This window comes from Artemia sp. Qi Xiang Cuo, chromosome 2 (genome assembly GCF_049724085.1).
Source record: "Artemia sp. Qi Xiang Cuo chromosome 2, ASM4972408v1, whole genome shotgun sequence".
Taxonomy (NCBI): Eukaryota; Metazoa; Arthropoda; class Branchiopoda; order Anostraca; family Artemiidae; genus Artemia; species Artemia sp. Qi Xiang Cuo.
Genome location: NC_142795.1, coordinates 60802556 through 60819104, shown reverse-complemented (window position 1 = coordinate 60819104; position 16549 = coordinate 60802556). Strand labels below are relative to the sequence as shown.

Here is a 16549-nt window from a genome sequence, read left to right as displayed (position 1 = left end):
CCCAAAACTTATATCCTTAAATTGCTAGGCCAAGGGAACCCAAATGAACAAAGAAAACTAAAAAAATATAAAAAAAAATATTAGCTTCCCCGAAATTTTAGGGTATTTATTAGTAGTGGGGGCATAATTACTTACATTACACCCATAGCAGATTCCCATAGGATTTCCATGACACCCCTGTTTCCATGACACATCTGGCAAGATTCCCATAAGAGCCCCTGTCTCCTTGACACAAGGTGGCAAGATTCTCATATGATTCCACCGGCCAGTACCCCCGGAATACAACCAGTCCCTGTTTCTACCGGCCAGCTGGTCTTACGTCTCATGACATACCCCTGTTTTAAAGGGTCATGTGTAATATGGATGACGCAATCCTACTTCAGAATTAGAAGAAACAGAGCTGGCAAGATTCCCACATCACCCAGGATTTTAAAGGTGCTCTGCTTTTAAATGGTCAGCAGGTATTTAGTAATTGGAAATGACACAATCGTGCGTGGCAATGACACAATCGTGCGTGACTTCAGGAACCAGAGGGGAATCCCAAATTGTAACTGAGCACGGCACACACGTGGGTCTTTCTTAATGACAGCGCAAACGTGGGTATTACGTAAAGACAGCGCATACGTGGGTATTACGTAAGGACAGCGGATACATAGGGTATTATGCAATTGCAGGGCACATCTTACGTAATGATAGCGCAAATCTCACGCAATGACAGCGCACACATCACTGTCACATAATACTTTTTTGAGATTTCATTTCTCGTCGAGACGTTCAACGCATTTTTTTTCTTTCAAGCCGTTTTCTTTAAAGCGTTTCCCTTTTTTTAATTTAATTCTTGTGTAATGAGGAATGCTTATGAATGATGCATTCTCACGTGAACCGTTTCTTCAGAGTCCGTGGGGGAATCCCCCGCTTTTAATTGAGGAGGACACATACGCGGGTTGTTACATAATACTTAGTTTTTCTTTCAATGCTTTTTTCTCAAAGGATCATTATATCCTAATGATTCTTAACCCCGTTATGACTCGGAAAGACCATTTACATCCAACGGAACAACGCCCCAAAGGCCAGGACCAGCAGGCTATTTCTAAAATTCTCTATCGAGAAATACTTTCTACATGATAGCCAATTACACGGCAATAAGAATCTCCCATGTTTGTTTTGTCTCAATTCAGACAAAGGTACCAGGATTCGCATAATATGCCCTGTTTCCGTGACCAGATGTTACATCAATGTTTACCTAAAAAACACGACAAAACATGAAAGGGCTTACTTATAAAAGGATAAATTATAAACAAAAAGCATCCATAAATTAAAGAAAGATGGGGAGCTCCTAGATTGCAATTCCAGGGGGGTTAATATTAGAGGTAACTTTAAGTCTTATTAGGATACTTTAAGGCCTTTTAGCGAAAATGTCTCGTTTCTTTGGGCCAGGACTATGCACCCCCGGTTGACATGCGCACATTTGAATAATATTTTCTCTTCAAATTTCACATAATCTGGCTAGAGCTAAACTTAAGCTCTATTAAGATATTTTTGAGGCCTTTTAGCGAAAATATCCTGTTTCTAAGGGGCAAGACTATGCACCCCCACTTGACAAGCGCACATTTGAATAATATTTTCTCTTAGAATTTTACATAATCTCGATAGAGCTAAATTTAAGCCCTATTAAGATATTTTTTAGGCCTTTTAATGAAAATATACTGTTTATTTGGGGCAAGATAGTGCACCCCCACTTGACAAGCGCACATTTGAATAATATTTTCTCTTCAAATTTCACATAAGCTCGTTAGAGACAAATTTAAATTATACTAAGAGGTATTTCTGAAGGGCTTTTAATGAAAATGCATCGTTTCTTTGACTGAATGTTAGATTTTTCAACCCCCCCCCCTCCCTCCCTCCACGGAAAAAATTCTTTTAACACCTCCACCTTAATTTTAAGCCGTAGACCGTGTTACTCCAAACAATTCACACCACAGTGACATTATTTGACTCCCCTCTAACAGCCCCTTCATCATTCTTAAGACATTTTCAGACATTTCAAGTTAAAAATTACGCATTCAATCCGATGATTCAAGTTTTTGCAAGCCAAGCCTATCACGACGCTCCTCAAAACACCCCCACACCATCATGTCATTACGCACCTGCCCCTCTGTCATCCACGTGGCACCCCCTTCATCATCCCCAAGACATTTTCAGACATTTCATGTTAAAAATTACACATTCAATCCTGTGATTCAAGTTTTCGCAAGCCAAGTCTATCACGACGCTTTTCTTGTTAAAAATTACATTCAATCTGGTGGTTCAAGTTTTTGCAAGCCAAGCCTATCACGATGCTCCTCAAAACACATCACATCACCACGACATTAAGCGTCAGCCCCTCTGTCATTCACGTGGCACCCCCTCGTCACTCCCTAGGACATTTTTCTACCCTTTTCCTCTGAAAATAAGCTCATGAATCTAAATTAAACACTGTTTTTGATTGAGCAGCGGGAACTCGGCATTTCATTTTTAGAGTGTGATACTCAAAGCAATTCATGCCACAGTGCCACACTATTACCGCTGTGCGGTACCTTCTGACACTCCTCTCATCATTCCTAAGACATTTTCAGACATTTCTTGTTAAAAATTACACATTCAATCCGGTGATTCAAGTTTTTGCCAGCCAAACCTATCACGGCGCTCCTCAAAAACAGCCCCACAGTACCATGATCGTTACGTGCCTGCCCCTCTTTCATCCACGTGGCACCCCTTTCACTGCCCCCTAGGACATTTTTCAACCCTTTCCCTCCGAAAATAAGCTCATGAATCTAATTTCAACAGTGTTTTTATTTGAACAGCGGGAACTCGTCATTTCATTGCTAGATCGTGATACTCCAAGCAATTCACGTCACAGTGCCACACTATTACCGCTCTGCGGCTCCCTCTGACATCATATTATCATCCCCAAGATATTTTCAGACATTTTATGCTAAAAATCACACATTCAATCCGGTAATTTAAGCTTTGCAAGCCAAGCCTATCCCGACGCTACATTTCAACCCATTGATTGAAGTTCTCGCAAACCAACCCTCTCATTATGCCTCCAAGTTCCACCAACCCCAAGATTTCTGTATACGGCTGCCCCAGTGGTAATCCATGGCTTTTCGTCGATAATAGCTAGTTTATTATAAGTTTTCCATCAGTATCATTTGTAAATTGGAAGGATAAACATCTACATCATATATTAAAAAGTGACCTATAAACTTCACGACATTGTTCATCTAACAATAAGAATGCCGCTTCAAAAATGACACCCCATGATAAATGTTTCCATCCAATATACTCTGAGTCAATTACACCGAACATTATAATAGCTCTTGAAAAAAATCGATGTTGACACACTGAACTCATTTCTAATACTGAAGCAAGCGTATCGTAAGATCTATGAATTTACATGTCGTTGGCCTTCAAAACCTTTTTTTTATAAAGCCCCTTCAGAAACAAAACAAATCGTGCAAGATTATACCATCATGACAAGTGAATACTGAACCATCTAAACTAACCCCGGATACCTGCAGCCAACATTCAACTACCTTGAATTTTTTTTCAATGTCAGAAACAAATGAGCGTGAATTAAAGGGCAACTATTACCATTCATTCCACTATAGTTATAGATGGCAGGACATCTGAATACGTTAGGTTACATTATGTTAACTGTTATTAAGTTAGGTTACTTCAGGCTAGGTTAGCTTGGCCGATCACGCTAACTTAACCTGAAGGAACTTAACTTAAAAGTAGTTAACTTAATGTAACCTAACCTGTTCAGATATGCTGTCATCTATAACTATAGTAGAATGGATGGCAATAGTTGAGTTGTAATTCACACTCATGTGTCTCTGACATTGAAAAAAAAATCCAAGTTGGAGTTGAATGTTGACTGCAGGTACCCAGGGGTAGGTTAGATGGTCCAGTATTTACATGTCATGATGGTATAATCTGGCACCATTTGTTTTGGTTCCGGTATGATAATGGAGCAACCTGTTCCAAGTCTTTCTAGCATTGACCCATAATGACCCCTGCACTCGTGATTTTGGAAATGCTGGAACAGTATTTTGGCAATAACTGTTCTACTGCCTAATGTTAATAACCTACTCGTCTCATTTGGACCTTCAACACCTAAAGCCAAAATCCTTACACTAGAGTTATTGGGGTTAGTGGTGACAGGACTACTAACTGTCCTGTCAGTCATCACAAATAAAATAAATCCCAAAGGGTTAGAAATAAACAGGTAAATCAATCAAATCAAATCACAAAAAATAAATGAATTGTCAAATAAATAAAATAAGTAGGCTAAAAGCACCCTCAGTCAATAGTAAATTAACCAAGCAAAATAAATCAAAAGCATGCATACCACCAATTTTCAAAGCAGGGTAAAAAAAAAAGGGGGGGGGGGCTGATAAGCACTCTCAAGCAATTTGATAGTTGCAATATTCAGGAATCTGGGAAAATGTGCAGCAAGCACATTAACAGTCAAAGCAAGCCAAATGCCAAAAAATGCACAACAAAACGAGTGTACAGGGGTTAGGGACCCCTAGGGCAGAGCCCCTTGTGTTTTAATCAACAAACCATGGCACAGAGCTATCCCCACTACAGAAATAACAATTTTTTATGTATTTGGTTTATTTCAATTTCAGTTCCAAACAATAGTTAGGTGTTGTTCACATTCGTATATCCAATATGTCCCTAAGGTCTTTTTTAGTCAATGATAATTGCTTTTCATTTAGCTAAATTCCCTTTCAATTCAGTTTACACTGAATTGTATTGAGTGATCTTGTATTAACAATACCTGAATGTTTTTTCTTCTTTCTGACTATCATTTTTGTTTTACTTTCAGCCCTGATTTTATTACCAGTTATGATTTTTGTTTGTGCTAACCTTTGGGTTTAATAAATAGTGCTCAATCATTTAGAATAAACCGTCTTTGTTTTTTCAGGAGCTGGAAAAACATTGACAATGATGTGACCAGAAACAGGTCCTTGTATTGTCTACCTTACCGTAACTAATATTTGGGAAAAATGTAAGCTTTGAAATAAATACAAAATTATGACATAGCAGTTTAATATCTAGAAATTTATAATGAATTGGTTAAGATATCTTAGTACGAGAAGAACCATTGATTCTCTGTGAATATTCAACGGCTGGAGTAAAAATACAAGGATTGAGTTTAAAGAAACCTCAGAGCACTGACGAATTGCTTGAACTACTTCGCAGTGTCAACGAGAGAAGGACCCAGCATCCTACAGATGTGAACAAAGAATCCTCGAGATCACATGCAGTTTTTCAGGTAAGTCCAAATTACATTATATTAAATGCCATGCTATAATCTCCTTAAAACAATCAAATTGCCAATGATATACTGTCAAAGTTTGACTCTGGCCAAAGACTCACAGCTTTAAATCCATAATTTATAAGAAAAAATCAAGGACCAGATGAGATGACCATCTTCACTCGAATTATTACTTTTTACCAACAATTTTTCTCCTATTTGCCGTACCACAATATAATCTTTGATCTGAATATTATACCAAATCAGTCCGCTGAATTTCAGTAAATCAACTCGAAAACTCCTTTAAATTTGAACGTTCGGTATCGCTCATGCTTTCTTTACAGCCCTATGCTTAATTCAGCGTGGGGAGATTCTAGTATTTTATTCACGTTCAAAAATTAAACAAGCTTATTATTCTGCTTTTTGTCGTAATATCGGAATTTCATTATAATACCGTAACTATCAATTATTTATGCGGGCTACAGCCCACGGACTTTCTCTAGTGTAATTTTTATTGAGTATTGGTTTTTAATATAGGCTAGGCCATCAAATCTTAAATAAAAACAGTTTTATATTCGTGGGTGTTTTAGTACTGCTTATAGGATATTCTTTTATAGGCTAAACTTAGCCCAAGTTATCAGAAAACGGGGTTCAAAATGATGCCACCAATATTGGGGACCTGGGAACCACATCGCAGCTAATCTTACCGTTCGACGCTGTTTGGGCCCAAGTTAAGGAAGCCCATGCTTAATACGATAATTAAGAACGTACCCAAGAATATACTTCTTTTTATTTACTAAAATGGTGAATTAACCAGCCATCTATAAGCATAGGAAAACCAATACTCTAATACTCCGCCTCCCCCTTGGAATATCTTCAGTCAGGAGTGCAATTCGCACCTGGAGCAATTCGCTCTGACAAACTTCCCCGACCTATCTCGGGCTATGGAATAACTAGTTTCGTAATTTAAGAGAAAAAAAACAGCCTGATATCAGATATAGATTATCACAGAATTTAAACGAAAAATCACACTAGCTAGACCATGTAAAGTTGCTTTCTTTGGCAGACCAAGGAATGTGCGAACAAATGAGGGAAGAGTAACAATGAATTAGATTTTGTCACCCAATTCATTCATATTGGGGAAAGTAAATCAAAGAAATCCAGTTAAGACACTTAGCATAATGACTCGTTAATTCATTGCATTACGGTACGGCCTCTGAGACTAGGAGGCTATGAAAACACTATTTTAATAACTCGGAGTTTTTGTGATATATATATATATATATATATATATATATATATATATATATATATATATATATATATATATATATATATATATATATATATATATATATATATATATATATATATATATATATATATATATATAACAAAATCTACTTTTTGACAGGCAACATGCTGGAATATAGCAGTTTCGTTTGATGTGATATCATAAGTTATTTAAACAGATCTCCGTTGTCTTCAAATGCTCTTTTAAAGTAAACCTCTTTTAACTGTCTAGTACTACGTACTATGCAATATCACATGTGAGGCCATCTTTCTCTGGAAAATCGTTGATTTCATATTTTGTCGGTAGTGCCTCTTGGGTTTCTCATATGTATTGAATTTCAGGGCAAAGTTTCATATCCTATTAGCTCTTGATGAGGAATTTTAAAATTAATAGAATTCACGCATTTACGATTACCATAAATAATAAAAGTTTTTGTTTTTGCATATATTCTAATCAAAGCTAATTTTTGGGGTTTTGTTTTCTATATACAGGAATTGCTCTTCACTTACACTTTGTTTCTAAGAACTGTTTGATCCCGAGCTCTATTAAATGAGACAGATGCTACTACTCTCCCTAGAGCCTCCTTGAGCTTACCCCCCCCTCCCTTCTGACTCTCCATCTATCGTTATCAGAAGATCCCTACCCCTAGAAATCAAGAAGGCTTTCTAAAAATGTAGTATAAAAAGTAAATGGAATATGATCCAATTTAAATCTTGGTAAAAATAAAGCTTCTGGTACCACTTAACTAACACACACCTATCCCACTGGGAGGCGCTTCTGTCCCCCTTACGTCTCCTGCTTTGTATGATTTTAGTCTTTTATTTTATACGGAACAAATATTTCCGCAACTAAAAGAGAAGTAACACCCGCAAGACCCATGCTGCATATTTAGTCCAAAAACTTTTCCAGTAATAAAGGGATATTACAGATGAATCCCCCCCCCCGCCCCACAAAGTCCTTCTATTTTCATCTGAAAGGGTTTTGGGATTCGAAGAATTTGGGAATGTACTTTTCTGAGGTCTCAGCCATACTCTCCTGCCCATCTATACTAAGATTTACTGGTCGCCCTATTAGCTGATGCGTAAGTATTCACTACTGTGCATAATTTTATCAAGCATTAAAAATAAACGTCTAGTCTATAACGAACCAAAAAAGCCAACAAAACACCAATAAGAATAATTTTGAGCTGGTTAATAATGAATCAAAGTAAATAATTCGTGAATAATTCGGCAAGAACCTCCGTCAAAATGGAAAAAAACTAACCTTCCGAAGTTCTTGAGAATCAAATCCAAGCTTGAAGAAGAGAAGAAGGGTGCACATACAGAAAATGGGACCCAGCTAATGGTAATGAAAGACAAAGGGTGACTGAAAGTCAAAGAACTAAATGATCTGTGCTTTTAAAAGCGCCAAGGGCCAGAGCAGAATCCAAATCTTCGTTTTTACTCATAGACTTTAGAAATTTGCCTTTGGAAATTTTATGCTCATGTAAAGCTCAATATACAAATTTCTAATACTGAATTAGTTTAAATACTGTTTTTCTTCTTTTTAAGGTATGGCTGAAACAACGAGATCCAAAGACGAAATCAATTATATCCGTTTCTAAACTTTCGCTCATTGATCTTGCTGGCTCCGAGAGAGGGTCGGCAACTGGACACAGTGGTGCTCGCTTCAAAGAAGGAATGAATATTAACAAATCCTTATTAGCTCTTGGTAAAGTTTTGTTTTCTTTATGCATAGTGTCAAAGAATTCTGGAAACTGATTAGAGGGATCTATGCGTTGTGCATTTAATGGGAACAAGTGCCTCTGACAGGGCAACATTTCCCAGTAGAATTAGAAATATTTAAAACGAACCTAGCTTTAATTTGTTAAAATGTGGAATTCAACTAAAGTTTCAGTTAAAGTAGGACGGATCCTTTGTTTTAAACTTTTTTGATTATTAGATCTATACTTCTACGAAGAACATAGACTAGGCTAGTTTTTCTTTTACGCAGGCCTTGTAATTATACCTGTCATGCCCTCCTGACAAAATAGTTATTTTTATCCTTTGCCAAATGATAAGCAAAAGGAAAAAAGTACTAACAGTATCTTCCTTAGGTCTTTGTAATTTGACGCTTTGATTTTGCTGGGAACGGTGTTTTTTTTTTGTTTTTGTTTTTTGTTTTTGTTTTTTTCACTGACGAACTGAGTTTCTCCTCTTACCAGGTTTCCATACTCTTTGTCAAGCGTCCCTTAACTTAATTGGAACCTTATGTATTTGTCTAAACTATGACTTTTTTTTAACTTCTTTTTGTTTACAAATCTTCAGAAACGAGTTAAAAGACATAATTTTTCATTTTAGTAGGGTTGTTTTTGGAATATCTTGTATATAGCATAGCTTGGAAATGTACTTATCTCAGGGTGGAATAGCTTAAACAAAACTGATTTTTAAACGGACTTCTTTAATTCAAATTTATCCTTTTGTTGTTTTAAGTAACCTCTTCATTCGCTGCTGAACGTGATTTCATATTTACTTAAATGTTATTTCAAAATGAAAATTTTCCATGAGCAAGAAATTTTTTAAGAGGAGAAGGGTCCACCGGGGGGGGGGGGGATTTTCCAGGGAATTTTTTCATATACTGTTATATTTAAAAATAAAATTTTTATTAATAAAGGGGGGGGGTTGTGGGGAAGGCTGGGAGATTTTGCTGGTGGAATCTTCCTTGGGAAAATTATTCTTGAATATCCTTTCTTTTTAGATCGCAGCAATACGTGACGAGTAAGTCAGTTATAGATAAAACAATCGCTGTTGGTAGGCTTAAAAACTGAAGAAAAAAGGTAAAAAAAAATTCTAGAGAGGAAAAACGACTGCATGAAGTTTTGAAAGTAACGTGCAGCAGAATATAATATCCGGATTTATCTCCAGTAACGTGTTAACACAGTAATATCACCAAGAGATATTTATGTTAATGTCCAAAAAGAGTTCATTAACATATTACTTTTACTGCTGTTGTGAATTACCTATATTGCAAAGTCTGTTTTCACAAGCTTCAGGGTAGTTTTTCAGCATTGTAAAGCTGTGGCAATCAGGTAGATGGACAAAAACTAAAAATATATTGAAAAATACATTACCTAGCACGTTCCCAAACTCGATACTCATTCTTATGCAAATTCCTTTAGATCTTTTCTTATGACATTCCCTAACTTCATTCAAGGATGTCCTGCTTTTCGTTTGGCTGTAGCTGGTTTGCCAAGAGACGCGATTTTTGTAAATCGCGTAAATCACGATTTGTAAATCGCGTAATTTGTAAATCATCTATAAAGCGTGACATGAACATCTTAACCTTTTCGTCAGTATAGACTACACAGTGGGATTCAGTCACATATTTTATTCAGCTTATTTTCTCTATATACCGTAGACAAATTTGTATCGGAAACTATCGTTAGACAATTCTTATGGAAAACACATAGCATATTTTCTTCAACCTCTTGAAGAGCTCACGTTCCAAAGTCATATTTGATCTCTGTCTTCGCTCTGGCTTCTAGAATCCTATTGTTAGTTCTATTTGTTATTTTATCCATTATATTCCAATTTTATTACAACCATGTAACCCCCCCCCTCTCCCTCACACATACGCCTGGGGTATTCTACTTTTTCATCGTCACTGAATCCACCTTTCTTACTAAAAATGCTCCCATGGTAAATGAAGCCATTCATTTTAACAATTTTCTTGCTACGTAAGATTACCTCTTAATATTCATTTATTCCTAACTTTTGCGGGCTAGTTTATTTAGCCATTTCTTGCACCCTGAAATTTCAAATATGTTAGATTTGAATATGTTAGATTTAAAACATGAAATTTTATAAATGCAACACCTGACTAGGTAATTTCATGAAAATATCCGTTGATTTTTCCTCCCTCGGTTCCTGGGCGGTCTTTAACGTATCGACTTCCTTCTGTTAATTCTGAAAAAAAAAAAAAATCTATATTTAATGATCTGATTCTGTTAATTTCAATGCAGGTTGAAGGGTAGAATTATGATGGGACTGTCACGATACTCAGTTTAATTTAAAGAAGAAAATGTTAAAGTGGGACAATAATCTTAAAAACAATAAACGAGAATAATGTGCCTGTAAAATTACAGCAAGTCTATTGCCATTGCTATTTTTCTTCTCTACACCAAATAAGCCTAAATTAGGTTTTTCGTATATGTTCCTATATTATTCGTTTAATATGCATACTATGAGGTTTTTGACTTCCTCTCCTCCTCCCCCCTTCCCCGTCCACACACCATAAAAACTCCCGTGTATCTGGATGATACAGTTGCTGGGAGAAACAGCACAGCTATTGAGTAGGGATCTGTTGCTATCCCTTTACGTTTTTGATTCTCTTCAATCTTCATTCTAGGTAATTGCATTAGTGGTTTGGCCGAAGGGAAGACGCACATCCCGTTCTGAGACTCGAAGTTAACTTGAATTCTGAAAGATAGTCTTGGTGGAAACTGCAACACCGTAATGATCGCTGCCGTATCGTCCACGTCCAACCAGTTTGAAGACACGTATAACACGTTGAAATATGCCGACAGAGCGAAGAAGATAAAGCCAGCTGTAAATATGCAGAAATAATTTTGATAGAATATTTATAATAGAAATAATTCATGAGCATAGACGATATAAAATAACAAATGGTAAACAAATAAAATTGGGTGGATGTACTTAAAAGCAGTGATTTAATTTCAACATCTGGAATGGACATTTTCTTAAAGACTTTTGCACAGTTCTTTGAAAATTGGGGAATTTACTGAAATCATTAACGGTGTCTCCATTACTGATTACGTCAATAGAAAGAAAAAGAAAATAGAGCAACATTTTGGAACATGTGCACTGCGCTTTATCTCCATAGTCACAATAGTAGATACTATCGTCAATACGTCATAGAGATTATTTTTAAGTTTTGCAAATACTAGCACCCGTGACCGCACCAGGGAAAGAGGGAGGGGTATGGAGCATAATTTCAAGAATAAAAAGTGATCCGGCTGATGGCAAATTTAATTTATTTGTGTTTACAATTAAATCTATCTTGATGTTTGTACATTAGTAACTAGAAAAGCTTTTAGAAGTTTTGTGTTAAAGGTTTAGAATTGAGAGTTATGTATATGGGAGTGGTCCAAAAGTTAGAAAGTGCCTAAAATACAACTGAAATAGCCAAATAAAATTAAGATATTTAAATAAAAAAGCAAACGAATGTTCAAAATGAACTGAAAGCTGCAAATTAAACTGACCAAAATAAACTTTTGTTAGTGAGATTGCAATTAACGCAGGTCGAAACGGGTTTTTTCCCCAGTTGTATTGTAGCTCACGAGTGCCAACAGGTCGTTTTGTGGCACCGTTGAGTCAACATAATAGACTTGAAAATCTTTCAAAAAATTGGAAAATGATGGACATCCAAAGAAGGATCAATTAAATAAAAGAACCTAGTGACAGATCTTGGGACGCTCAGAAATCCTCAAGTTTCATGCAGTAAAACGGGCAAGGCAAACTTCAAAATTCAAAAAAAAAGAGCAAAAAATAAGAAATCGTGTCTAAGACCAGAGGAATTCACATAAGAAAAATATAATGTTGATATTTCGTCTATCTGACCAACTAACGTATTCTGCTAAAACATATGAAAACAATTATATATACAAAGTTCGGCTCGAAAGATCTGGCTCGAAATCGAATATACGGTAATCAAGTTCTTTGCCTCAAATTTGGTGTTTCAAAATAGCCTAATCCCTCAAAGCAATCTTAGAGATAAATACATTGAAGGAGTTATATGTTTCAAACATAGTTGAACAAAATGTCTAATAGTTTTTTTCCATTCAGCTCGTAAAAAAACTTCTGTCACCAGCTGACATCAAAATATTTCAACTTGAGGAAAAAGTGGCATCTTTGAGAGCCGCTAATGAAGAGCTCATTCTAAAGGTTAAAAAGTATGAATCCGGTGAGGTGAATCCAACTAAAATTGTGCCAAAAGAGGAAAAAGAACTGATAACTAAAGAAGACATAGAAACGTGTAAAGTGAGTATCTTTTTTTTCTTTTTTTTCTCATTATTGTATAGGTGCTTTTTGTTTGTTGAATTTTCCACACGTGATAGATATGATAGATCCAAACTGAGAGGAGGTAATGATATTTATGTTCAAGAATCGCTATCATAAGCCCCGAAGGGCCGAGTTGGAACTTTGACCCCAAGGGTAAAACAAAATAAAATCAAACAATTTCAAACAACAATAGATTTAAAACTATCTAACGAAGACGGAGTGAAATTGACGTATGAATAAATCATTTATATATATATATATATATATATATATATATATATATATATATATATATATATATATATATATATATATATATATATATATATATATATGTACAAGGCCTTATCCAGGGGGGGGGGGGGTTAAGGGGTTTGAGCCCCCCCCCCCAAAAAAAAAAAGAAGTTTGACTGACTCGTAAAAACGTAACAAAAATGGACATAAACAAATTTTGTATACGTTTTTTGAGTTTTTTTTGTGTAAATCCCCCCCTCCAATTTTTTGTCAGTAAATCCCTTCCGAAAAAAATCCTGGGTACGGCCCTTTATATATATATATATATATATATATATATATATATATATATATATATATATATATATATATATATATAAAGTGAGTAACTAGAGGAATGTTTCGTTAATGCTTTCTGTAATGTAAAGGGAAAAGAAAATTTTTTTTATGTCTGGAGGTAAAGCAGCAAGCAGTGGGACACGGTAGGAATGGGCTGAGAGAGAGCCCAAGTATTCGAAATCTGTTTGGGGAGTGTTTATGGGGGAGAAATAAATTTTCCGTGTGAGGGTCTGTCATTGCATTCTTTGAAAAAAAGGGATAGACAACGGATTGCTCTACTGCAATTAAGTGTTTCTAACCACTTGTTTATTTAGAAGAAGAGAGTATGGAACTTTACCTTCTTGAAAGTTATTTGCATTTTAGTTGATTCGATTACTTGCTCTTTATTTGGATTCGATTTTACTTGACTCCTCCTGGGAGATTGATTACTTTAGAACTGCAATTACTTTAGAACAACATTGCTCTACTGCAATTAAGTGTTTCTAACCATTTGTTTATTTAGAAGAAGAGAGTATAGAACTTTACCTTCTTGAAAGTTATTTGCATTTTAGTTGATTCGATTACTTGCTCTTTATTTGGATTCGATTTTACTTGACTCCTCCTGGGAGATTGATTACTTTAGAACTGCAATTACTTTAGAACAACATTGCTCTACTGCAATTAAGTGTTTCTAACCACTTGATTATTTAGAAGAAGAGAGTATAGAACTTTACCTTCTTGAAAGTTATTTGCATTTTAGTTGATTCGATTACTTGCTCTTTATTTGGATTCGATTTTACTTGACTCCTCCTGGGAGATTTCAGGGTGCCAAACGGAAAAGTATATTCAAGATGAGGATGGACAAAGTAAGTATAAATCCTTAAAGAATGGGAAGAGACGATGCCAGACTTTTTTAGTTTATTGAGGGAGATAGATCCATTAGCTCTATTCATGATATTATTAACATAGATACCTCAATTCAAATTTGAAGAAATTAACGCCAAGTATTTTAGGACGCAGAAATTTCAGGAGGGGCAGGATCTTGAAGATGGGGCGGTAATTTAATGTAAAGAAATGACATTATCATGGATTTAGAATATTTTACTATCCAATCATATCCAAGTATGAGGCGTATCATGTGCGGTGTCAGGGAGGGTTCTTACGGGGTTGCTCATAAAATTTCTAAGGTCCAAGCAGGTTTCTTGGACCATTAAGTCGTCCACAAATTTCCATCTGCCAAGAAGTTTCTTTATCAAGTTGTTATTCGTCACTGAGAAAAGGAGGGACCTAGGAGAGCATCTTGGCGTACTCTATTTTATGACAGGAAAAGGATTGGGTGGATTATTTTGATTTTGAACTACCGGTGATCTATTTGATCAAAAGGAACTAATTTCACTAGGAAATAGTTAATATTAAATGTTGAGAAAAAAGTTTCTGAACTTATATATATTGTGGCTAACAAGGTCAACTGCTCTTTGGTGATCGATAGAAATAAAATTTCGTCAAGCATTAGGCTCTTCAAGAATTTCTCAAATGGGGCTGATAAGATGAACAAGGTAAGAGGAAGTTGAAGTGGATATAAGGATCCAAATTTTTTTGGTCAGTAGAATGTTGTCAGTTTAGTTAGTCAATGGCCTTATTTATTTGTTTTTACGTAATATTTTGGGTAGTGTTTGTAGTCAGCATACATAAAACAATGACACTTCAAAAGCAGAAGCTTTTTTAGATGCAGAAACTATTGCTAAATTTACTAATGACAATGCAAAGACGATTAGTGTGCTTATGAAAAGTCATTTGCCAATTTTTGTTCGTTTTCTATTTCTTGTTAAAATTTACGGTTTAAAATTTAAATTTACTATCTTTTTTGCTTCATTTTATAATTAGACGAATTAGACTGACTAACTAGAATTCGTCATTACATTCTTCTAGGTATTGAAAATAAAGCAGTAACAGGAAGAAATCTACTCAATCAAAAGGCAATAATTTGTTTCTGCTAGGAAAGTTAATAATTTCTTTTGCTTTAGAAGATTATTTTGAGTTTAAGGAGGCTCGCCCAGAAAAGAATTGAAAAGATGTTTCGGTCTATGAAGCCCTTTTTGCTATAAAAAAAGGATAGCTGATGAAACTATATGCTAGTGTTACGAGGGGTGGGTTCATATCTTAAATAGCCAAATGGCAGAAAGTTTTTATTAAATTTATTTTATTATGGTATTACATCCTCCTTTTCTATTAACCGTTGACAAAGTTTGTTCTCTGTTTACTATCGTGGAATTCTCTTACTAATTACTCATCGCCACACTAAGCCGTCCGAGGCCAATGAACTGCGTTAGTTTCTTGGCTATATTTACCTTAAGGGTGGCCACTCCTTGAGAAAACCTTGTATGTGTATTTAAATCTCAAGAAAAGACTTCTTTATTTAGTTACTTTGAGTCTAACATTACTGAGCGAGTTTTTTGTTTATATTTTTTTACATTCTTTTATGTGTAGCATAAACTACTCTTTGTGATTTAGGCTTTTGAATACTTGAAAGTTACATTGTTTTACTTTTATAGAAGTCCCTAACGCATTTAAGTGATGCTCTAGTGGACGCAAGACTAAATATTTTGAAAATACAGTCTTTAGAGAAAGATATCAACTATCGAATGCAGAGCAGACAAAAATGGATAAAGAGATGCATGAAGTTTACTGTTAATACCCAACTTGGCAATGTACGTTTATGTTATCTTTTTTAAATGGTATTCTTAAGGATTTTTTCTCAGCTGTTCGTGGGCAAAGTCGGTCGAGTCTATGAAAAAAATTGATTAGATTTGATTAAATAAAAAGAAATAAGATTAATCCCAACAATGGATCCTCTATAAAAAAACATGTATTACTATCACTATTGGTAGGTAATCGGAATACCAAACCCCATAAGGTCAACACAGCCAAGCACGCTCCTCATCTGCCTACTGTTCAGAGCTTTACCAATTAGTCCTGCCTATGAAGTTCCTCCTTCCTTTAAACCTTATGACCTCTTCTTGTACTATTCGAGGACGCCTAACTATTTTTAGCTCCAACTGAATTTAGCTCCAACTGAGTTTTGTCAACATACAATCCTTCACCAGTAAAATGAAAAAAAAAACAGTTTTCTGACCAGGGTTACACACATAGGATTGGAAAAGGAACTAGAGTGCTGGAATTTAAAGATAAGAGTTCGCTATTTTGAAAGAATTAACATGTTATACCTAAAAAAAATTGTTTGTGACGATCCATTATTTATGATGTAGTCCATGGTAAATCATCAGATCTTCTCGAGAATTTCTAATTTTGTCGAACAAATTCCTAGGTGTAGAA

General features: G+C 35.4%; 2 protein-coding genes across 2 annotated transcripts in view; both read left to right on the top strand.

Annotated features, from left to right (window-relative positions):
* Positions 1 to 252: 252 nt before the first annotated feature.
* Positions 253 to 11170, top strand: LOC148955465 (kinesin-like protein KIF18A). Its single transcript, XM_089107402.1, has 4 exons — positions 253 to 403; positions 5136 to 5329; positions 8156 to 8315; positions 10992 to 11170. Exons 1-4 carry the CDS (start codon positions 253 to 255, stop codon positions 11039 to 11041), a joined length of 555 nt encoding a protein of 184 aa, XP_088963528.1. The 3' UTR covers positions 11042 to 11170.
* The window catches only part of LOC148955464 (uncharacterized), a 39656-nt gene continuing 34205 nt past the window's right edge, over positions 11099 to 16549 (top strand). Inside the window, exons 1-3 of the mRNA XM_089107399.1 lie at positions 11099 to 11191; positions 12449 to 12643; positions 15769 to 15924. Of these exons, the coding sequence (XP_088963525.1) occupies positions 11099 to 11191; positions 12449 to 12643; positions 15769 to 15924 (444 nt within the window). The remainder of the gene's footprint in view (positions 11192 to 12448; positions 12644 to 15768; positions 15925 to 16549) is intronic.